The sequence below is a fragment of the Lupinus angustifolius genome, chromosome LG17 (genome assembly GCF_001865875.1).
Source record: "Lupinus angustifolius cultivar Tanjil chromosome LG17, LupAngTanjil_v1.0, whole genome shotgun sequence".
Classification (NCBI taxonomy): domain Eukaryota; kingdom Viridiplantae; phylum Streptophyta; class Magnoliopsida; order Fabales; family Fabaceae; genus Lupinus; species Lupinus angustifolius.
In genome coordinates, this window is record NC_032025.1 from 9,311,718 (window position 1) to 9,332,856 (window position 21,139).

At 35.9% G+C, this 21,139-nt stretch overlaps 2 protein-coding genes and 1 long non-coding RNA gene across 3 annotated transcripts in view; all 3 read left to right on the plus strand.

Moving 5' to 3' along the window:
* Window positions 1,378-1,698, plus strand: LOC109330842 (uncharacterized mitochondrial protein AtMg00810-like). Its single transcript, XM_019565117.1, has one exon. It carries the CDS (start codon window positions 1,378-1,380, stop codon window positions 1,696-1,698), a length of 321 nt encoding a protein of 106 aa, XP_019420662.1.
* LOC109331607 overlaps window positions 4,971-21,139 on the plus strand; it is a 16,837-nt gene continuing 668 nt past the window's right edge. The window contains exons 1-2 of the long non-coding RNA XR_002105816.1: window positions 4,971-5,052; window positions 5,136-5,302. This is a non-coding gene — a long non-coding RNA (uncharacterized LOC109331607). The remainder of the gene's footprint in view (window positions 5,053-5,135; window positions 5,303-21,139) is intronic.
* On the plus strand, window positions 6,207-15,478 carry LOC109331606 (subtilisin-like protease SBT6.1). Its single transcript, XM_019566210.1, has 10 exons — window positions 6,207-6,926; window positions 8,132-8,260; window positions 8,351-8,503; window positions 8,801-8,917; window positions 9,152-9,336; window positions 9,801-10,064; window positions 10,210-11,281; window positions 14,176-14,673; window positions 15,010-15,070; window positions 15,159-15,478. The coding sequence occupies exons 1-10, from the start codon at window positions 6,378-6,380 to the stop codon at window positions 15,245-15,247; spliced, it is 3,117 nt and encodes a 1,038-aa protein (XP_019421755.1). The 5' UTR covers window positions 6,207-6,377; the 3' UTR covers window positions 15,248-15,478.

A 21,139-nucleotide genomic window follows, 5' to 3' on the forward strand; every position in this document is an offset into this window, starting at 1 on the left:
TGTTGCTAGAGCTCTATTGATACAAAGTAACATGCCTAAGATCTTTTGGTCTTATGTTGTGAAACATGCTGCCCACGTAATTAACCGCATGCCAACTCCTACCTTAAACAAAAGAACTCCTTAGGAGGTCCTTTACAATAAGCAACCAGACCTACAACATCTTAGTACCTTTGGATCATTGTGTTATGCAAGCACACAAAAATATTCTAGAAAAAAACTAGACCCTCGTGCTATTAGATGTGTTTTCTTAGGATACAAACAATGAGTCAAAGGTTACATTGTTATGCATTTACAAAGTAGAGCCTTAGAGGTAACTAGGAATGTAATCTTCTATGAAACCATGTTTCCCTATAAACACCATACTACTACTCAGCCTGAGACAATCTTTCCCCCTGATGACAACTCTAGAACCTATGATGACCTTTTCCCTACACATATAAATCTTGATACTTTAAATAATACTTCTTCAAGCAGTAACACTCAGCCTTCCCCCTAAATCTATGATGATGCAGACAATACTCCCTGAGGAAACAACTTACAACCTTCACATGAGAATCATCATCTAACTGAAAATATCTTTCCTACCTTAAGAAGAAGTAACAAAACTTCTAAACCCCCTGATTACCTTAGAGATTATCATTGCGCCCTTCTCAACAAGACCACCTTAATAACTCAATCCAAATACCCTTTATCTGACTATCTGTCTTACCATAACCTGTCCTTACCTTCCCAAAACAGAGCTTTCTCCATCTCTACCCAAATTGAACCAAAGACTTATTCCCAAGCTATAAAAATACCTTAATGGCAGGATGTTATAAAGAGTGAATTACAAGCCTTACAGGATAATAATACCTGGATTATCATTGAATTATCTAATGATAAAATTGCCATTGGATGCAAATGAGTTTTAAGATTAAATATAAGGTTGATGGTTCTATTGAAAGATACAAGGCAAGATTAGTTTCTAAAGGATATAATCAAACCGAAGGAGTAGATTATTTAGAAACATTCTCCCCTGTAGCAAAAATCTCCACCGTTAGGCTTCTTCTAGCTTTAGCTTCTATACATAATTGGTCCCTTAAGCAACATGATGTGAACAATGCATTTCTCCATGGAGACCTTAATGAGACTGTGTACATGGCTATTCCCCCTGGGCTATCTAATCCCAATCCAAACCATGTATGCAAGCTTGAGAAATCCCTTTATGGCCTCAAATAAGCTAGGAGGCAATGGTTTTCCAAGCTTTCAAGCTTTCTCCTCAAGAATGGTTACATAAAAGCCAAAGGTGATCATTCTTTGTTTATCAAATGGAGCTCCTCTTTATTAATCACTGCAATTCTGGTCTATATCGATGACATAATTCTTACTGGCAACAACATGAATGAGATTAATCACCTCAAAACCATTCTTCATAAGACCTTTAGGATCAAAGACTTAGGGGATCTAAAATTATTCTTAGGCTTTGAGACTGCTAGAAATAGCAAGGGTATATCTTTGAATCAAAGGAAGTATGCCCTTGAGATCATTTCTGATATTGGCATGCTTGGTTGCAAACCATCTTCCACCCCTATGTCTAGTGAACAACATTTGCATCAGGATTCCACTGAAGCCTTCTCAGATCCTTCTTTATATAGAAGGCTAGTATGGAGACTTATATACCTCACAAATAGTAGGCCTGTCATATGCTTCTCTGTCTAACAACTTTCCCTATTTATGGCTAAACCCACCATAACTCGCCATAAGGTTGCCCTTAGAGTTATTAGATACATAAAGGCTACCCATGCTATTGGATTATTTTTCTCTAACACCTATATAGTCCAACTTAAGACATATAATGATAGTGACTGGGCTGCATGCCCAGACACCTGAAGATCCACTATAGGGTTTTGCATTTACCTTGGTACATCCCTGATTTCATGGAAATCTAAGAAGCAAAGAACCGTGTCCAAGAGTTCTTGTGAAGCAGAATACAGGGCATTAACCATAACAGGTTGTGAGATAACTTGGTTAACATACTTACTTGAGGATTTACAGTTTAACTTTCACTTACATGCTTTACTATATTGTGATAATCAGTCTACTATATATATTGCCACTAACACTGTTTTTCATGAAAGAACTAAACATATAGAGCTTGATTGTCACACAATCAGAGAGAAATGCACCTCAGGTAAAATAAAGCTTCTCCCTATATCTTCTAACTTACAACTAGCTGATGCCTTAACAAAACCATTAGGGGCCAAAGATTATTCATCAATACAGTCCAAGTTGGGCCTCATCAACATCTGTGCCCCGGGGGGGTATCAAAGAAAGAATCATCATCAACTCCTTTGGTGCATACCAACTTATGCATTAGACAAGCCAAATTCGTGACCCAGGAATGTTGCACCAGCATGCACCTGACTGAGGAAACCAGCATGAGCCTGACCGAGGGAATTCACACCAACATGGGTTTGACCAAGGGAATTCGCACCAGCTTGACCGAGGGAACACGCATCAGTCTGACCGAGGGAACTTGCATTAGTCTGACCGAGAGAACTTGCATCAATCTGACCAAGGCGCACAACTTTCTGACCGAGGAAATCTGCACCAGTCTGACCAAGGCGCACAATTGTCTGACCGAGGAAACCTGCACCAGTCTGACCGAGGCGCATGATGTTATGCGCATCAAAGTGACCGAGGCACAGAGCATCCTGACCGTGCCAATCAAGAGCACTTTGACCGATGGTCATAGGCACATGACAAACAAAGGCACATATAATATGACCGAATTAGTCATCAATGGGCAAGGCTATGTATTTAACAAGCTTCATCAAATATTTTCTTATATTCTTAAGTTCTTGTATAATTGGCATATTTAACATGTGTCAAATTAGTGTATAGTTTAGTTAGGAAAGTTGTTAGTTTAGTTGGGATTAATTGCTATATATAGATAGCTCTCTTTCTTTTCTAATAAGACAATTCAATTGTATTTTTCCATTTTATTCATTTTCAATAAAGGATCAAGAGTCATTTTTCATCTTGTTATTTCTTTCTTCCTTCTGTTGTTTGTTCTTGGATTGTTAATCCAATCTTCTCAAGAGTTCCATATTTTCTTTGATGGTATCAGAGCTCTTTTAAAAGAGATCTGGTGCATTCAATAAACAATGGATCAATCAACAACTCCATTGTCTTCAAACTCAATGCCTTACTTAGCAGACCTTGCACAAGACACTTCTTCTCAATACTACCTTCACCCATAGAAAACCCTACCAATCCTTTGGTGTCACCATTGCTGAATGGATAAAATTATCACAAATGAGCATGGTCAATGAAGAGAAGCCTCATATCCAAGCAAAAGTGGGAATTTGTAGATGGATCAATCAACAAGCCACACAGAATAGACCCTTTATATCCTGCATGGGAAAGGGCAAACAATCTTGTCACATCTTGGATAACAAGATCTGTTTCACCCTCCATTGCATAAAGTATACTTTGGATAGATAAGACATCAGAAGTTTGGGAGGAATTAAGTGAGAGGTTCTCTCAAGGCAACCTTTTTAGAATAACAGATCTCCAAGATTCAATCACGAATTTCAGGCAAGGAGACCTCAATGTTGGAGAATATTTCATTGAACTAAAGATCTTCTGGGATGAACTTGATATCTTTATACCACTGGTGAAGTGCACATGCAATTCTCTAGTGCACATAAACGAAGATAAGGCAATAAGATTTCTTAAAGGTTTGAATGACTCATACAATGGAGTAAGATCTCAAATAATGCTTATGGAGTCTCTACCTAGTATGAGTAAAATTCTCTCCCTAGTCACACAACAAGAAACACAAACAAATGGAAGCAGCATGGATTCAAAGACAATGACACTTTCAAGAAATTCTAGAAGAGGAAATTTCTCAGGAAGATCCTACAACACGAACATCAGAGGTAGCAATAATTCATCTGGAAGAGGAGTTGGTACCTATGGAAGAGGGACATGGAACAAGAACACTTCATCTACCAAATTTTGTACACATTGTAAGAAAAGTGGTCATACAATGGACAACTGTTATAGGTTACATGGATTTCCAGCAAACTTTCAATTCAATAGGGGAGAATAGGCCAGTTTTGCACAAGCAAGCATTGAAGATGATCATGAAAAAAAGGTGAAAATGGATACAGAACATCAAGAAGAAATTTTTTTGGATTAAACAAACAGGAATATCAAGGTCTCGTGAATATGTTGCAGGGAACCACAAATGCACAAAGAGTTGATGAACATTCCAACAAGGATAACCACTCTAATTTTTGGATTAAGTTCTTGTATAGTAGGCATATTTAACATGTGTCAAATTACTGTATAATTTAGTTAGGAAAGTTGTTAGTTTAGTTAGGATTAATTGCTATATATAGATAGCTCTCTTTCTTTTCTAATAAGACAATTTAATTGTATTTTTCCATTTTATTCATTTACAATAAAGGATCAAGAGGCATTTTTCATCTTGTTATTTCTTTCTCCCTTCTCTTGTTTGTTCTTGGATTGTTAATCCAATCTTCTCAAGAGTTCCATATTTTCTTTGAGGTTACACAGATAATATAGAAATCTAGTTCAATTTCCTCTGTTTAATAAAGGTTTAATGTTGTTGTCACATTCTAATTGATTTTGTTGGGATAGAATTGAAAGGGATTTCATGCGTGTTAGAAGGTTGGTACAACACCGATTGAGATGAAGAAGGCAAAGAAAGTGGAAGGTGCAGGGGATGAGGATGTTGACATTGGGGATGCGATGCCATGAGTATGTTTCCACCCGTTGAGATTGAGAAAGATAAAGATGTTGGAGGAGGCCATGTAAGTAGTAATTCAAGTAGTGATTCATTACCATCAAGTGGTATTAACATTGTTCTCTGTATTGAGTTTTTGTTTGTTTGTTGAAAGTAAAAGAGAAAGAAAAACTGAAGTTTGCTAATTGCTTTTGCAGATTCAGATTCAGATTCAGGGAGTTTCTCAAGGAGTGGAATTAATGGAGGAGTGTTTGCTTCATTGGCTTCCCATACGAGGTCTTCAATACATGGACAAGGTATGCCATATCAATGTTCATTATATGTAATTTCTTTTGCAGCTAGAGTTAAAGGCTAAATTTGTGAGTGTTTATATTATCAGGGCTTATACACATTTGGTTCAGTTTGGGAGTGGAGTAACGGATTGGATTGTGCCCCGAGGATTTGTGGTGGGACAGGTGTAAAAATTGATTCTAGAAGCTTTAAGACTTAGTTAAAACAATTTGTAGGACTAATTTGAATGAATGTGGTGAAAGTTTTAGGATAGATGTTGGTGAGATGTTAATGAAACACGTTGGCAGTGGAAATGAGGGATGAATAGTTTGATGCTGGGTTTGGAAATGAGGGATAATGAGTTAATGCGAGAAGGAAAGAGGTGGAAATATTGTTAAAGATGGAGGATTTGGATGAGATTATGGAGAAAAAGATGAAAAGAAGATTCTATTTTTAGAAAAAATTAAAAATTTATTTCATTAAAAAAACTATATTATTTTTAAAAAATTTATAATTAAAATTTTCTTACAAATTTTAATTTTTTATTTAAAATTATTATTTTAAAAGACGACATTGTTTTGTGAGGGAAAAATTAAGAAAAAAACTCCTGCTTGATAACATGATAACTTTACATGTAGACCATCCAACAAATCTAACGTGTCACGCGAGTAAATTTGTTACAATTAATGAAGTCGAGATAATAGAAGGACTAATATAACTCGATATTAAATTTGTTGGAGATAAAAATGTCACTTAAATTTTTTAGGAACTAAATTAGTACCCACAAGAAATAAAAGATTCCTAAATTTCTAAAATTATTAATAGAACATAAATGATTTTAAAAGAAAATAACCAAACAAAACAAAACCACATTTTGTTGTTTGCTTCAATTACAATAGTTTAGTGTTTTCAACAGAAAAAAGTGACACCATTATTCACATCCTATGGGTTATCTTACAACTTCCAAACTAATAATATTTAAAAAACTTACTTTACATAAATATTCACTTTCTTCCTTAGAAAGTTTACACATATCTTTAAAAATCTAAAATTCAAATTACTCATCACAGGTCAAAATAATCCTTAAATATTTCATTAATTAATCATAAAAATTTGTTAGAAAAACTTAAAATACTATTTTAAAATTACTAATTGTACAAGTTTATTGGAAAAAATATCGTGTAAGAGAAAAAGAGGGAGGGAGAGTGAAGAACATAACACAAGACAAACGAAACTAACTAGTTTTATCTCTCTCACTTCATTCTCTCCTATGTTACTCTTCACAACAATTCAACAATGAACCCAAATCACCACTTTTTTCTTTCTCTCCTTTTTCCTTAACACACCAACCATGACAATCACCTCCACTTTCTTTCTCTCCATTTTCTTTCTCTTCCTTTCCCTCTCTCTCTACCATTTCCAATTCCACCCTTCTTCTTCCTCTCAAACCCTACCCTCAAACACCACCACGACCACCCAAAACTACGTCGTTCGCTTCCTCCAATACAAGCCCCACCGCCACCACCGCCGTTACCTCCAATCCAATCTCCGATCCGACGGCTGGGAATGGATCGAGCGCCGCAACCCCGCGTCGAAGTACCCAACCGATTTCGGTTTGGTTTCGGTTCACGATTCGGTGAAAAATATATTCTTTCGCGAGATTGGGAAATTGGAACTTGTGAAAGATGTGCATGTTGATATGGGGTATAAGAGGGGTCTTCTGAATAAGGATCATAAGCATAAAGGTGGTTCCTTTCACGATGGAATGAAACGACCTGGGAAGATATTCACGAAGATGTCGTTTAGTGTTGAAGAAGAAATGGAAGGAGGAAAGGGAAGAAGTAGTTGTTCCACGATTCACAATGTTTCTGTTAGGTTGGGGAGAGAACTATTGGGGAAGGTGAAATATTTTGTTACCATGTTAAGATTTGGTTTATCTCTCTTTTGGGATATATTTTTTACTGAATAAGTATGCAATTCAGTGTGTTTGGATTAACTTATAATCAAAAGTCTTTTAAAAGAGCTTTTTTTAATATAAAAACAAGCTAATAATTATATGCTGTTTTAATTAGCTGCTTTGGTTGCGCTGTCGCGGTTTCGGAAACTTCTAATGTTTAGGATAATTATGGGCAAATCACATTATGTTGCCACAACTGCGATACGGCGACTCCAAAACCTTAATATATTAGTGTCTTTGTGGACCCAATTTAGAACCTTGTTTAAGTTGAAGCCGATAAACAATCACCCAGGCTTTAATCCCTGGATTTGTTTCTAAATGTATGCATGATATTTTGTTGTTGTGAAATTAAGCTTCCTTTTCTCCTTCTTCTGAGATACACTTGTTATTGAGTAAATGTGCAAATTTGTTTCTGGAATTATATTCTGCATTTAGTTTAGTCATTGAATTTATTCATGTGCAGAAGTTAGTCTCTGAATTTTTGAACCATTAGAGCATCTTCAATGATGATTGCATAGATATTTGTGCAACTCTGGCACAATAATTGCATGTTTGGAGAGACAAAGGGTATGCCATGCAAAGGTGTATTCAATGGTCGCATAGCCAACTAACTGTTTTGTGAAAAGTTTATATGGTTCCCAACAGACTTCATTATAAAATTGAGTTAATATTTTAAGTTGAAATAAAAATAAATGTCAATGAAATCTAAAAATGTGGGGTAACTTGAGGGATCCATTTGATGAACTTTTTAAGAGTTGTATGTTCTGTGTCTGAATAAATGAACTTGAGCATTATCGCATTGTTCGATCCATATAGCTGACCCCAGCTAACCTAGTGGGATAAAGGCTCGGTTGTTATTCTATGTTCTGTGTCTGAATTTACAACATTCATGTGTTGCAAGTATTTTTTGTATCTCACTTTAGGCTCTAAAAGGGACTAGCTTGATCTGGGTTTTGTAAATTTAAGGAACAATTCATGTATAATTTCAAGGATTAAGTTGTGTATTTACTCATTTGTTATCTTTGAACCCATGGAGAAGATAAAAATAGATAACATTAGAAATTCACGCAATGTCACTTGTGTCTATCGAACTGCTTAATTCAAAAAGTGTGCCTGCTCTAACTCAATGATGTATCTTGCTGCAGCAGAGATCTCAAGTAACTTCCATGTTTGGGGCAGAGGATCTTTGGGCAAAAGGGTACACCGGTACAAAAGTCAAAATGGCTATATTTGATACTGGAATTCGTGCTGATCACCCTCATTTTCGTAACATCAAGGTAATGCTTGTTTGAGGTGATGTAGAACAGCATTTGGTTTGAGAGTGTTTTGTTCTGTGGTAGTGAATTGAGAATTGGGGAACTTTACAGGAGCGTACAAATTGGACCAATGAGAATACATTGAATGATAATCTTGGTCATGGGACTTTTGTTGCTGGTGTTATTGCTGGTGTAGATGCAGAGTGCCTTGGTTTTGCACCAGATACAGAAATATATGCATTTCGTGTTTTCACTGACGCACAGGTATTACCTGTTGGATATTATATTGAACTCTTGTTCTTTCTTCTTAACTGCACAAAAGTGGGGTTTTAGTTGTATCTATGTGCATCCTATAAATGCATATAATCACATAAGTTTATCAATCAAGTATTAGGTAGCAAGCTCTAAACAGGAAAATGCATAAGTATTTGAAATGTGATAACTTTTTCCCAGCTTATAAATGCATATAAGTTCCATTGTTTTTGCAATCATCTGCTATTAATATTTTTATTCTGTGATATTTGGCAAGATTTTGAGAAGAATTCATTCAGCCTATTGCAGGTTTCATATACATCATGGTTTCTTGATGCCTTCAACTATGCGATTGCAACAAATATGGATGTGCTAAATCTAAGCATAGGTGGGCCTGATTATTTGGATCTCCCATTTGTTGAGAAGGTAAATTTCCGTTGTCTATCTGTCCTAGCTCAGTGATTTAAGAGTACGAAGTGTTCAGTGTAGTTTGAGGAAGCTGCAAACTTATTATTTATGAATATTGTAGTCATGTAGTGTTTTCATCTACCATAACCTGTATATGTAAAGAAGCCATCCTCTGTTGATGATAATTGGCCTTTTATTTGAGTGCAGAAATATCCTTTTGCATTGCTTTATTTTGCTAATTTTGTTGACCAGATATGGGAGATAACAGCAAATAACATTATCATGGTTTCTGCAATTGGAAATGATGGACCACTTTATGGAACTTTGAACAATCCAGCAGATCAAAGTGATGTCATTGGTGTTGGTGGTATAGACTATAGTGACCATATAGCTTCCTTTTCCTCACGTGGCATGAGTACCTGGGAGCTTCCGCATGGGTAATGTTATTTAATCGTTTCTACATCTTATATTTCATTGATCCTTCCCGATCAAGTATTAATTGAATATATGGTTAAATGTCTAGTGCGGACTTTTAGCATTTGTTTCTGCCATGATATTCTAAAATCTAAAATATTATATTATGGAGGAATATGTTTTTACTGGGTTAAGAATGGATATGAGTTCAAACATACCCATTTGGGTCTTATCCTGCAGTTACAGCAAAAAGTGGTGAGCCTTCTTGAACCATCCATAAATGTGCAGTGCCATGCTCTACTTTATAAATTTAATTAACAGAAATTGGGTTATGAAACGGTTTAGTTTTTTTTGTCTTGCATATTCGGGCTTTAACTGATTTGGTCCTTTCTGTTTTTTTTATTTTTGTTATTTTGACATTTATATGCAAGTTTGGTTTCTTAATATGACAAATATTAAAATTGATATTGACATCTGTACCTTGCAGCTATGGTCGTCTGAAGCCAGATATAGTTGCATATGGACGGGACATTATGGGATCTAAGATTAGTACGGGTTGTAAAAGTTTATCAGGAACAAGTGTTGCAAGTCCTGTAGTTGCTGGTATTGTGTGCTTGCTTGTTAGTGTCATTCCTGAACCTAGTCGAAAAGATATCTTAAACCCAGCAAGCATGAAACAAGCATTGGTTGAGGGTGCGGCAAAACTATCTGGGCCTAACATGTTTGAGCAGGGTGCTGGCAGAGTTGATCTGTAAGTTCAACTATTTAGCCTTGTCACTTGTTTTTTTAATAATTTTTTATTGTTTTTTTATCATGGCAATACCATTGCTCTAATTTTCCTTTCTTCAGCTAACTAATTAATTTTTTAATCATTTTCTTATTATTGCAATTGTCAGGTTAGAATCGTATGAGATTCTTAAGAGTTACAAGCCCAGGGCAAGCATCTTCCCCAGTGTTCTTGATTATACAGATTGTCCATACTCATGGCCCTTTTGTCGTCAGCCACTCTATGCAGGCTCGATGCCTGTCATTTTCAATGCCACGATTTTGAATGGAATGGGTGTTATTGGTTATGTTGAAGGTCCACCAACATGGCACCCTTCCAATGAAGAAGGGAATCTTTTAAGCATTCATTTTACATATTCGGAGGTTATCTGGCCTTGGACTGGTTATTTGGCACTGCACATGCAAATCAAGGAAGAAGGTGCTCAATATTCTGGGAACATTGAAGGTAATGTGACTCTCAGGGTTTCCAGCCCTGCTGCTCAAGGAGAGGAGGACCGTCGAAGAAGCATCTGTGTGCTTCAATTGAAGTTAAAAGTGGTGCCGACACCGCCACGAGCAAAACGAGTTCTGTGGGATCAATTTCATAGTATTAAATACCCACCTGGTTATATTCCAAGAGACTCCTTGGATGTTCGTAATGACATTCTTGACTGGCATGGCGATCATCTGCATACAAATTTTCACATCATGTTCAACAGTTTACGAGATGCTGGCTACTATGTTGAAACACTTGGTTCCCCCCTTACATGTTTCGATGCTCGACAATATGGAACACTTCTGATGGTGGATCTCGAAGATGAGTACTTTCCTGAGGAGATTGAAAAACTAAGGGATGATGTTATAAATACTGGATTGGGACTTGCTGTCTTTGCAGAGTGGTATAATGTAGATACCATGGTGAAGATGAGATTCTTTGATGACAATACACGGAGCTGGTGGACCCCAGTTACTGGAGGTGCTAATATTCCAGCACTAAATGATCTTTTGGCTCCATTTGGGATCGCTTTTGGAGACAAGATTCTGAATGGTGACTTTTCACTTTCGGGTGAACAAAATCGATATGCTTCTGGAACAGATATAGTGAGGTTTCCAAGTGGTGGTTATGTACATAGGTTTCCTTTCTTGGATAGTTCAGAAAGTGGAGCCACTCAGAATGTTTTAATGACTTCCGACATGACCAAGGTAAGCTGAGAGGGCATCTATTTTATTGCTTTAGTTATTAATATCAAACTAAAGGTTTACAGATGGTGGCCTCTGAAGTGGAAACCATAAAAATACATATAAAATTTAACTCACTGCAGTGTTTTCAACCCACCAAAAGATCTTATGTACGTAAGTCATTTGGCATGATAAAGTGACAACTTCTATTGGATAAATAGTCTTCACAATGATTAATCGTTGATGGCTTAAATATATGATCTTGAATTGGTTCATGTAGAGTACCATCTTTTAAACCAGTCTTTAATTTTAGTATCATGGGATAATGGTATCTTTGAACTATGAGATGCTTTCTAATACTACAACATCAACCAAGCCATAAGTAAGTTATGATATGATTCTTGGTGTCGTATGGTATGATTCCCAATCTTTACCTATAAGTATGTTTTGTCTGCCTTTTGCTAAACTTACAATCCAAATACTCTTACTTCGACTTATATGAAAGTCACGTGCTTTTAAAGTTTGTTTCCACATTTCTAGCTTCCTATTTATTTCCTCTCAATTTTTTCATTAAGACAATATCATCCTAAGAAGCATTCATTGTGACACTGGTAATTAGATATGCTCGGTAAGCACATCCAAAATCAATGTAAACAAGTAGGGGCTCAATGTTGACCATTGTTATAGTTCTATGTCAATAGGAAAATCTTTTGAGACTGTGTCTTGTATTCTCATGTTGTTCTTGACCCATCATACATATCGTTGATCATTTGAATGTAGCCAATTCAAACTTTTCTTCTTTAGAGCTTTTTACAAAACCTCTTTAGGCCACTTATCACATGTCTTCTCCAAATCAAAGAAGATTGTGTGCAAGTCCATTGGGTTCCTTCGGTATCTCTCCTCAATTGTCGTACCAAGTTAAAGCGTCCATGGTCGACCTCTCCGACATAGAACCAAATTGATTTTTAGTGATATTCGTCACTTGTCTCAACCTTCGCTCGTTTATCCTCTCGCATAGTTTTATAGTATGACTCATGAGCTTAATCACCTTATGGTTGCACAATTTTGTATGTTGCTCTTATTCTTATAAATAGGGATTAAAATGATTCTCTTCCGCTCATCTGACATATTCTTAGACCTTATGATCTCATTAAACAACTTTGTGAGTCATCTAATGCCCCGCCCTCTTAGAACCTTCCATGCTTCAATAGATTTATTATCTGGTCCAACCACTTTGTCATTCTTTTTTTTAAAGCTTCTTCACTTCAACTCCCGAATTCTACGATAATATAATTTTGATCCTCTTCTTTTGTGTTTCGTCTATTAGAAACAAGGAATCAAGCCCTTGGTTGAAAACTTGTGAAAGTAGTTCTTATATCTTTCCTTAATATCTTTGTCATTCATCAAGAACTCTTAATCTTTATCTTTAATGCATTTCACTTGGTTCAAGTCTCTTGTTTGTTCCCTACCCTTTGCAAGTTTGTCAACACTTCTTTCCCCTCCATTGATACCTAGAAATTTGTATAACTCATCTACACTTTATTTTTAGCTTCGGTTACCACTTTCTTAGTCTCTTTCTTAGCCACTTACATTTCCTTTTCACCTATAAACTTTGTTGGACACTTGTTCTACAACCATGATTCTTTATCCTTTGGTGCAGAGCCTCTAGATTCACCTAGTATCTCATTTATTATCTTCCTAATTTCTTTGGTCATCTCCTCTAACATATCATTAGTACATTCTTGTGCCTCCCAAAATGCTTATTCCTAAACCATTTGATTGAAGATCACACGTTCTTTTCCCTTCAATTTCCACTATTTAATTCTTCGCACTCTATATTGTCCTTTTCTTTTGACTCTATTCTTAACCCTTGCGTCCATAATCAAAACTCTACGTTGGGTTGTCAAGCTCTCTCCAGGTATGACTTTGCAACCAAATAAAATTTTCCAATTGCTTTCTTTATAAGAAAGAAATCGATTTTAGAACATGCAACCCAACTTTTATATGCGATAAGATGCTTCTCCCGCTTCTTAAAACACACTGGTTATTGTAAAATCAAAAACTGAAGAGAAATTAGAATAGTCCTACCTTCCATATTTACTTTAACTATGCCATATCAATCATGAAAACTTTCAAATCCTCTAGTGCCCCTCCCTACATGCTCATTAAGATCGTCTCCAAGGAAAATATTTTCTCCTAAAGGTATTGCTTGGACTACGCTTTCCAAATCCTCTAAGATTTTATCTTCTGATGTTTCTCCGGCTCGAGGTGCATAATCACTAATTACATTAAATGTGTCTTCCTTTGTTACAAAATTTAGGGCTATGGTCCTATAACCTATTCTTTTTAAAATCCACCCGGTCCTTCTATTCCTTATCTATAATTATACTCACTGAATTTGTCAATGTTGCCTTATCAGTATACCACATTTTAAAACCTGAAATGTCCAATTCCCTCTCCTTTTCACCAACCCACTAAGTTTTCTGAAGGCAGAAAAAATTAATCTCCTCTTAACTATTGTGTCAACTATTTCTCTTGATTTATATGTAAGAGAGCCTATGTTCCATGTATCTATTTGTATCCTAGGCAGGTGAATGGACTTCTTAACTCGTACCCATTGAGCCCTTGCTTAATTTTCACTACATCCAGGTAGCGATGCAGTGACCCTTGTTCTTTTGACACTGTACCTAGGCGATATAGCATGCTTATGGGCAACAACTTACCATTAACATACTGATATCATTTATCCATATCATAGTGATTCAACAAAGCTTTAAGTTGGTCGTCAACTGTGTAACGTAACTTTCACCTTTTATCTGGACTTAGGATCGACTATGTATAACATCAAACACACATGAAAAGTTTTTGTGAGATGCTTTCTAATATTGTATTAAAAAAATTGTCTTTTGATGAAACAGGCAGATTCTCCAATTCTTGGTTTTACAGTGATGGGTGAAGGTCGGATTGCTGTGTATGGGGATTCCAATTGTTTGGATAGTAGTCATATGGTTACTAATTGTTATTGGCTTCTGAGGAAAATGCTGGATTTTACTAATGAAGATATCAGGGATCCTGTTCTTTTCTCTGGTTCAGTTAAACTACACACTTCATTGTATGAAGATGACAATCAATTGCCAACTCGCCGATCTGATGTCAACTTCTCTACATATTCTGCCGTTGCTGGGAAGGAATTGATCTGCAGGACAGACTCAAGGTTTGAAATATGGGGAACTAAGGGGTACAATCTGCAGGTTAGAGGAAGAAATAGAAGGTTGCCCGGTTATCCTGTCATCGATTCGGGGAAAGGATTCAATGTAACCTTTGGTAATTCTAACATTAGGCATCCCAAGTTCACCATGAGAAATAAGGGGGACTCTAGGAGGAAAACATACATGGGCCTGTTCTATGGAGATGAGGTAAGGAACAGAACAGCTATTTGGTTTGATTGTTTTAGAGATGGAGTTCCCTTGATCTTTGTCATTCTGTATATTTGCAATTGTTTATTAAAATCCTACATCATTGTGTATGAGTAATGAACCATATTATTCTAATATGGTATGAAAGCGTATATAAGAGGGTGAACCTTGTCGCAACGGTACGGTTGCTTCTTGGTGACCCAGAGGTCACAAGTTCAAATCTCGAAACATCTCTACCAAGTAGGACCTCATGGAGATGTGGTCAATTATTCTAAAAACAAATATTATCAGATGCTGCATATTGCTGATACTTGAATCCTTTGATATTTCTTACAGCCGGATGCACCGATGCTTGTTGGTAGTCACTGGCTTGTTCCTGCTGTAGTTGCAGCAATTGGTTAGTGAACAAATCAACACTAAGTTTCTCTTCCTATCATAAACTTATATCTTATGTTTCATCAACTTCAGTTTTTCTTCTGTGGCAGGCATTTTGCTTCTGTGTTTTTGGCGCATTCGCCAAAAGCCACGCCGACGAAAGAAAGGATCAGCCTCTGGTAGACTGGCAAGTTTATAGTCCAGCATTACATTGATGTGTTATTGAAATACTTGCCTCAAGAGAATTTTCCCTGTAGCATAGTTACTAATTCAAGTGTTTTCATTAGCATACGTGTAGGAAGATATAGCCACATGAGTTGCCATTTTTCTCCATATTAGAGATAACATTTTTGTTGTTGTTTTGGATGTTTTTCAATCAGATAATGAAATGCGTATCTGTTATTGGTTATTCGTACAACGAAATTAGATATATACTAGTTATTTAATAAAAACAATGTGGTGTATTTGCTATAAACAGTAGATTATGGTGTCACTTGGTAAATCAGTGTACAAAAGTTTGGTATTGTGTCGCCTTTTTTTGGATAATGAATTAATCCCTTTTGAAGTTTATAGTCGTCTCTCAGCAAGTGTTGTTCCTAACCTGTTATTATTATAAAAATTATATAGTAGAAGGAATTCGAGCATAGTTTATTAAATTTTTTTGGTATTACCAAGTGTATCCCTTCATCGCATAGGTAAAGAACTAATCCATTTTGAGGTATGTGACTCTCCTTTTCAATAAGTTGATAGGAATTGAACTTTTGACCTTTTAATTTTTCTATAAATCTAGTAGTGTCTTACACTACTACACCATGCATAGTCCATTAGAATAACAAAGAAAAATGTTTCATATACATGTTAACAAACACATAACTCAGGTCTTATCTGTGGTGTGTGGCGGAATTAGAATGTGAGATGAATAGAATGAGGTGATGTTTATATAAGTACAGAAAATGGACATACTTGAATGAAAAACATATGATACAAACTCTTCCTCTAATTTTTTTAAATTAATAATGACTAAATAGTGAAGTGAACATTTTCCATCAGTAGTAAGCTTCCTTTCAGCCATCTTTCTTGACTTGTGTTTATTATAACATAGTTACCTTTACGGATACATTTATTGTATTAATTTGACAAAACTGTTATTTTGCTACTTCAATTTATCTCTACAGTATTATGTTTTTATTCTTTAGTTTTACCATTCATTTTAGGGTAATATGGTGCAAAGTGGTTTGATGTATTTTTCCATGCATCTTATAAAATTTATTAAGGAGTAGAATCATATTTAGTGTCTTTATCACTATGGAATCTTTTAATCTTTCTAATGAATTGATTTTCAGTTATAAACAATTTAAACTTGTTAAGAGCATTGCTTTTATTTTTCAGAAGTTAAACAAAAGTATTATTAGATCATTCATCGATAAAGGTTATAAAATATTGTTATCACATTCCATCAATATCATATACATAAGTGCAAATCAATTCTATAAGCTCGTATTCTCTAACCAATGATTTATGCCAACTTTTAGTTATGTTTGCTTGATTCTAAAAGCTACATTTTTCAAAATGATTTATAATCTATTTTTGGAATTAATCTAAAGCCATTAATATTTGTAACTACTCACTTGTTTATATAATACTAAACTTTAAAATCACACAACATATAAAGGAGAAGATAAATTATTCATATGAGGGCTTTGTTTGAACATCCCATTAGTGACACACCCTTTTCCAACAAAGACCTTATTCCTCTTAAGGGTGTATAAATCTATCCATATAGTCCGAGTAAAAACCAGATTTGTTCACAAGAAAGTCGACAATGAGATTCTTCCTCATTTCCCGAGTATGCATATCACCTTTAAGAATCGATGTCTTTCTAGAGGTGAACTACAACTCTACATTTCCATTCTAGCTACAATAGTGGTGAGAGAATTACCAAAAAACACTTGATCTTAGAAATTACAACTACAAGTGGTTCTTCAATCATGTTAGTATGCGGAGGACCACTCAATGGCTTGTTCTCGAATCTGTGTGCCATAGGACCTAGTTTGCCACATTCATAGCGTAAGAATGGTTCGTCGGTGTCATTTACAACTTGTAGTTGCACCTTCCAGTTTAGATTTTTAGGGGTTCCAATTCTTGTTGTGGTTGAAATTTAGTTCTTTTTCACATTACAGTTATGATTCTTGAATTGTTTGTAAGATGTATTCACAATCACACCTACGAAGTTCTTCTTAGTGTTATTGTGTGAGACAACAAGCACTTTATCTTTATGGTTCTGCCTTGGTGTCTTTTCTTCAATGCACATATGAATAATCATACTTTCTAGAGAAAATCCTTTTGTTTTGTATGTGAGAAGGCTTTTAAATTCGTTTCAGGCAAGAATGACTTATCTATAATCACAATTACTTAAAATTGTGCATCTAAAGTCATAATTATCATGATTTTATGAGCTATCTTTTCGATCTCATAAGACTAGACCTCAACTGACCCATCGTTTGTCATCTGCCACTTGAGGTTGCAGTTTACAACAAATTTTTTAGTGTTTGTCTCCTTAGTATTGTTATAATTAATTCAGTTTCTTATAGTGTTAGTTTGTGATTTAGTTAGGAACTTCCAAGTATAGTAAGTTCAGGTAGTTGGAGTTAGTTGGTAGTTGTTGAAATGTTACTATAAATATCATTTGTAATTCACTTGATTACTTGATGAAGTACATATACATTTCACTCAATTCCTTATGCTTTTTCCTCTTCTAATTTCTTCTTCTTCCTCTATTTTCTTTCTGCACACAACACGACTCATCTTCTTCTCATCTTGTTCTTCATTAGTTGCATAAGGTTTAAGAATTATGCTTACGGATTCAACAGTGGTATCAGAGCCTTCTGTTCGAGTCTGGAAGCTGTCGAAGGAAGAAATGGAGACACAAGAACAATGACAACAAACAATGGTTTCACTATGTCATTACCAGTTCTGGTTGGGAAGAATTAATATAGATGGTAGGTGCAGATGAATGTGCTCTTTGGTTATCAAGAAGTTCTTGAGGTAGTGCAGAATGGTGTTCAAATAGTTGAAGATGATGCACCTGAGGTTCAACAATCTACATTCAGAGAAGGCAAGAGAAAAGATTGCAAGGCACTCTTCATAATTCATCAATGTGTAGATGAATCAAACTTTGCGAAGATCTCAAGTGCTAGAACAACCAAAGAAGCTTGGGAAAACCTGGAAAAGTGTTATGCAGGGGTAGAAAAGGTGAAGAATGTTAAACTGCAAACTCTAAGAAGGGAATATGAGCTGCTACAGATGAAAGATTGTGAAACAATCTCAGATTATTTCACAAAAAAATCAGATCTCTTACAAACCAAATGAAAAGCTACGGTGAGGAGATGAGAGAACAACTAGTAGTGGAGAAGGTTTTGAGAACATTGGTACCCAAATTTGATCATGTGGTTGTGGCTATAGAAGAATCAAAAGATCTTGAGCAATTCAAGATTGATGAATTGCAGAGCTCCTTGGAAGCACACGAGCAGAGAATCAAGGAGAAGAGTCAAGATAGAGGTGAACATCAACCTCAAGATCTGCAAGCATACTCCTTCAAAATACACTCTAGCTAAGGAAATTTCAGCAAGAAAGGCAAGAGTAGAATGAAAGCTGACAAAGGAAGAAGCAGTGATAAATCAAGACAGGATTTAAGCTCCAACTTCTCTCAAGAACAAGCAAACAGAAATCATAAGAAGAAGTTTGATAAAAGCTAGATCCAATGCTACAATTGCAAGAATGTTGGGTACTTTGCCTCTGAATCTAGATTCAAGCCTGAGAATGTTGGGACAACAGAAGCAAGATTGGCTCATGAAGATGAGTTAGATGAAGAACAAGTTCTCCTCATGGTCACAACTGAAAAGGATCAAGTCAATGGTGATTGTTGGTACCTAGATTCGGGCTACTCAAATCATATGACAGACCACATAGAATGGTTTGCAAATCTTGATGAAACAACTAAGAGCAGAGTCAAGTTTGCAGATCATAGTTTTATTGAGTCAGAAGGGATTGGAGACATTTCAATTCAAAGGAAGGATGGAAGATACTCAAGCATTCATAATGTGCTCTATGTGCCCAAGATGAAGAGCAATCTCTTGAGCATGGGGCAACTGCTTGAAAGAGGATACACTATGTCAATGATGAACAAAACTCTTAAGGTTTTTGATGCTAGAAAGAACTTAATCCTAAAGGTCCCTCTATCAAGTATCAGGACATTCAAAATTGGGATTCAAGTGGGAAATCATAGCTGTCTTATATCTAAAGTCTCACAAGACAGTTGGATATGGCACAAGAGGTATGCACACCTGAATTTTAAGAGCCTTGAATCATTGAGCAAGGCTGAGATTGTGAATGGCTTACCATCAATTAATATCCCTGGTGGGTTGTGTGAAGAATGCTTAGCAAGCAAACAAACCAGAACATCTTTTACCACTCACATTCCATCCAAGACCAAAAGAACACTTGAATTGGTCTACTCAAATGTTTGTGGTCCATTTGAAGAAAACTCATTGGGAGACAACAAATTTTTTGTGAGCTTCATTGATGATTTCACAAGAAAAGTCTGGGTGTATCTGATCAAAAGGAAGAATGATGTGTTCACCACCTTCACCAACTTCAAAACTCAGGTTGAAAGGCAAAGTGGACATAAATTACAGACTCTAAAAACTGATGGGGGTGGGGAATACAACTCAAACGAATGGACAAAATTTTGCATCAGGGAAGAAATGATTCATGAAGTGATAGCTCCATACACTCCACAACATAATGGCACTGCAGAGAGATTAAATAGGACATTCCTCAACATGGCAAGAAGCATGATCAAAACAAAGAATCTACCTAAGAAATTCCAGGGTGAGGCTATCTCAACTGCAACCTACATACTAAACAGATCTCATACTAAAAGTCTGAAGGAAATCACACCTGAAGAAGCTTGGTCGGGTTTAAATCCAAATGTAAGTCACCTAAGGATCTTTGGCTCAACTTGATACGAACATGTTCCTGATCAACTAAGGAAGAAGCTTGATGACAAAAGTGTAAAGATGATCCTACTTGGCTTTCACTCAACAGGGGCATATAAAGTTTATGATCCTTCAACTCAAAAGATAATGCTAAGTAGAGATGTAAGGTTTGATGAGTCACAAGCTTGGGATTGGAATCAAAATTCTGAAACAGAAAGGCAAACACTACTACATCTTGAGGAAGACAACTCACCAGAACAACTACCCTATGTGGAACAATAAATCACAGAACAATCTATTGATAGAAGAACCAGTTCAAGAAGACCTTCTAGAACAAGACAAGCTCCACAGAGACTAAGTGACTATGAAGTCTTCCTAGATTCAAGCATTACTACAGAAGGAGATCTAGTACATATAGCCTTGCTAGCAGAAATGGAACCAATAAGCTTTGATGAGGCAGTAAAGGAACCTTATTGGAATGAAGCCATGAAAGAGGAACTCAAGTCAATTGAAAGAAACCAGACTTGGGAACTCACTAAACTACCATCAAACAAGAGAGAAATATCTGTTAAGTGGGTCTACAAAGTAAAAGTAAATCCAAAAGTTGAGGTGCGTAAGCACAAAGCTAGATTGGTGGAAAAGGGTTCTTGCAGAAACAAGGACTGGATTATGAGGAAGTATTTGCTCATGTGGCAAGGATAGAAACCATAAGACTAGTTGTGTCATTGGCAAGTGTTGAAAGTGTTTTTCGGTGTTTTTATTTTATTTTAGTTGGGAGTTTTCTTCTCTCAACAAATCGTCCTGACAGCAGTGTCAATTTGTTGAAAGATTAATACTCTCATTTTCGTTATGTTCCTTTTGTAAGTAAGAGAACTTGGTTTTATTCTTTGTTCGCCATCTCGGCTTTGTTGAAATAAATTCCAACGCCGGTATAATGGTTTCAAGAATATTCCAGTTACAACTTACTTTCTTAATAATCATGTGAATAAGTCATTCCTTCTTTGCCCCATCTCGGCTTTGTTAGAATAAATTCTAACGCTGGTATAATGGCATCGAAGCAATTACCTATTACATAATTATTAAGTACATTTGAA

Bases quoted from the DNA above. Each gene is read 5' to 3' on its own strand.
- LOC109330842 (XM_019565117.1), top strand. From the start codon at position 1,378: ATGAATGAGATTAATCACCTCAAAACCATTCTTCATAAGACCTTTAGG.
- LOC109331606 (XM_019566210.1), top strand. From the start codon at position 6,378: ATGACAATCACCTCCACTTTCTTTCTCTCCATTTTCTTTCTCTTCCTT. The intron at 6,927-8,131 runs GTGAAATATTTT...TTGCTGCAGCAG, and splicing joins GGAGAGAACTATTGGGGAAG to AGATCTCAAGTAACTTCCAT. The intron at 11,282-14,175 runs GTAAGCTGAGAG...TTGATGAAACAG, and splicing joins TGACTTCCGACATGACCAAG to GCAGATTCTCCAATTCTTGG.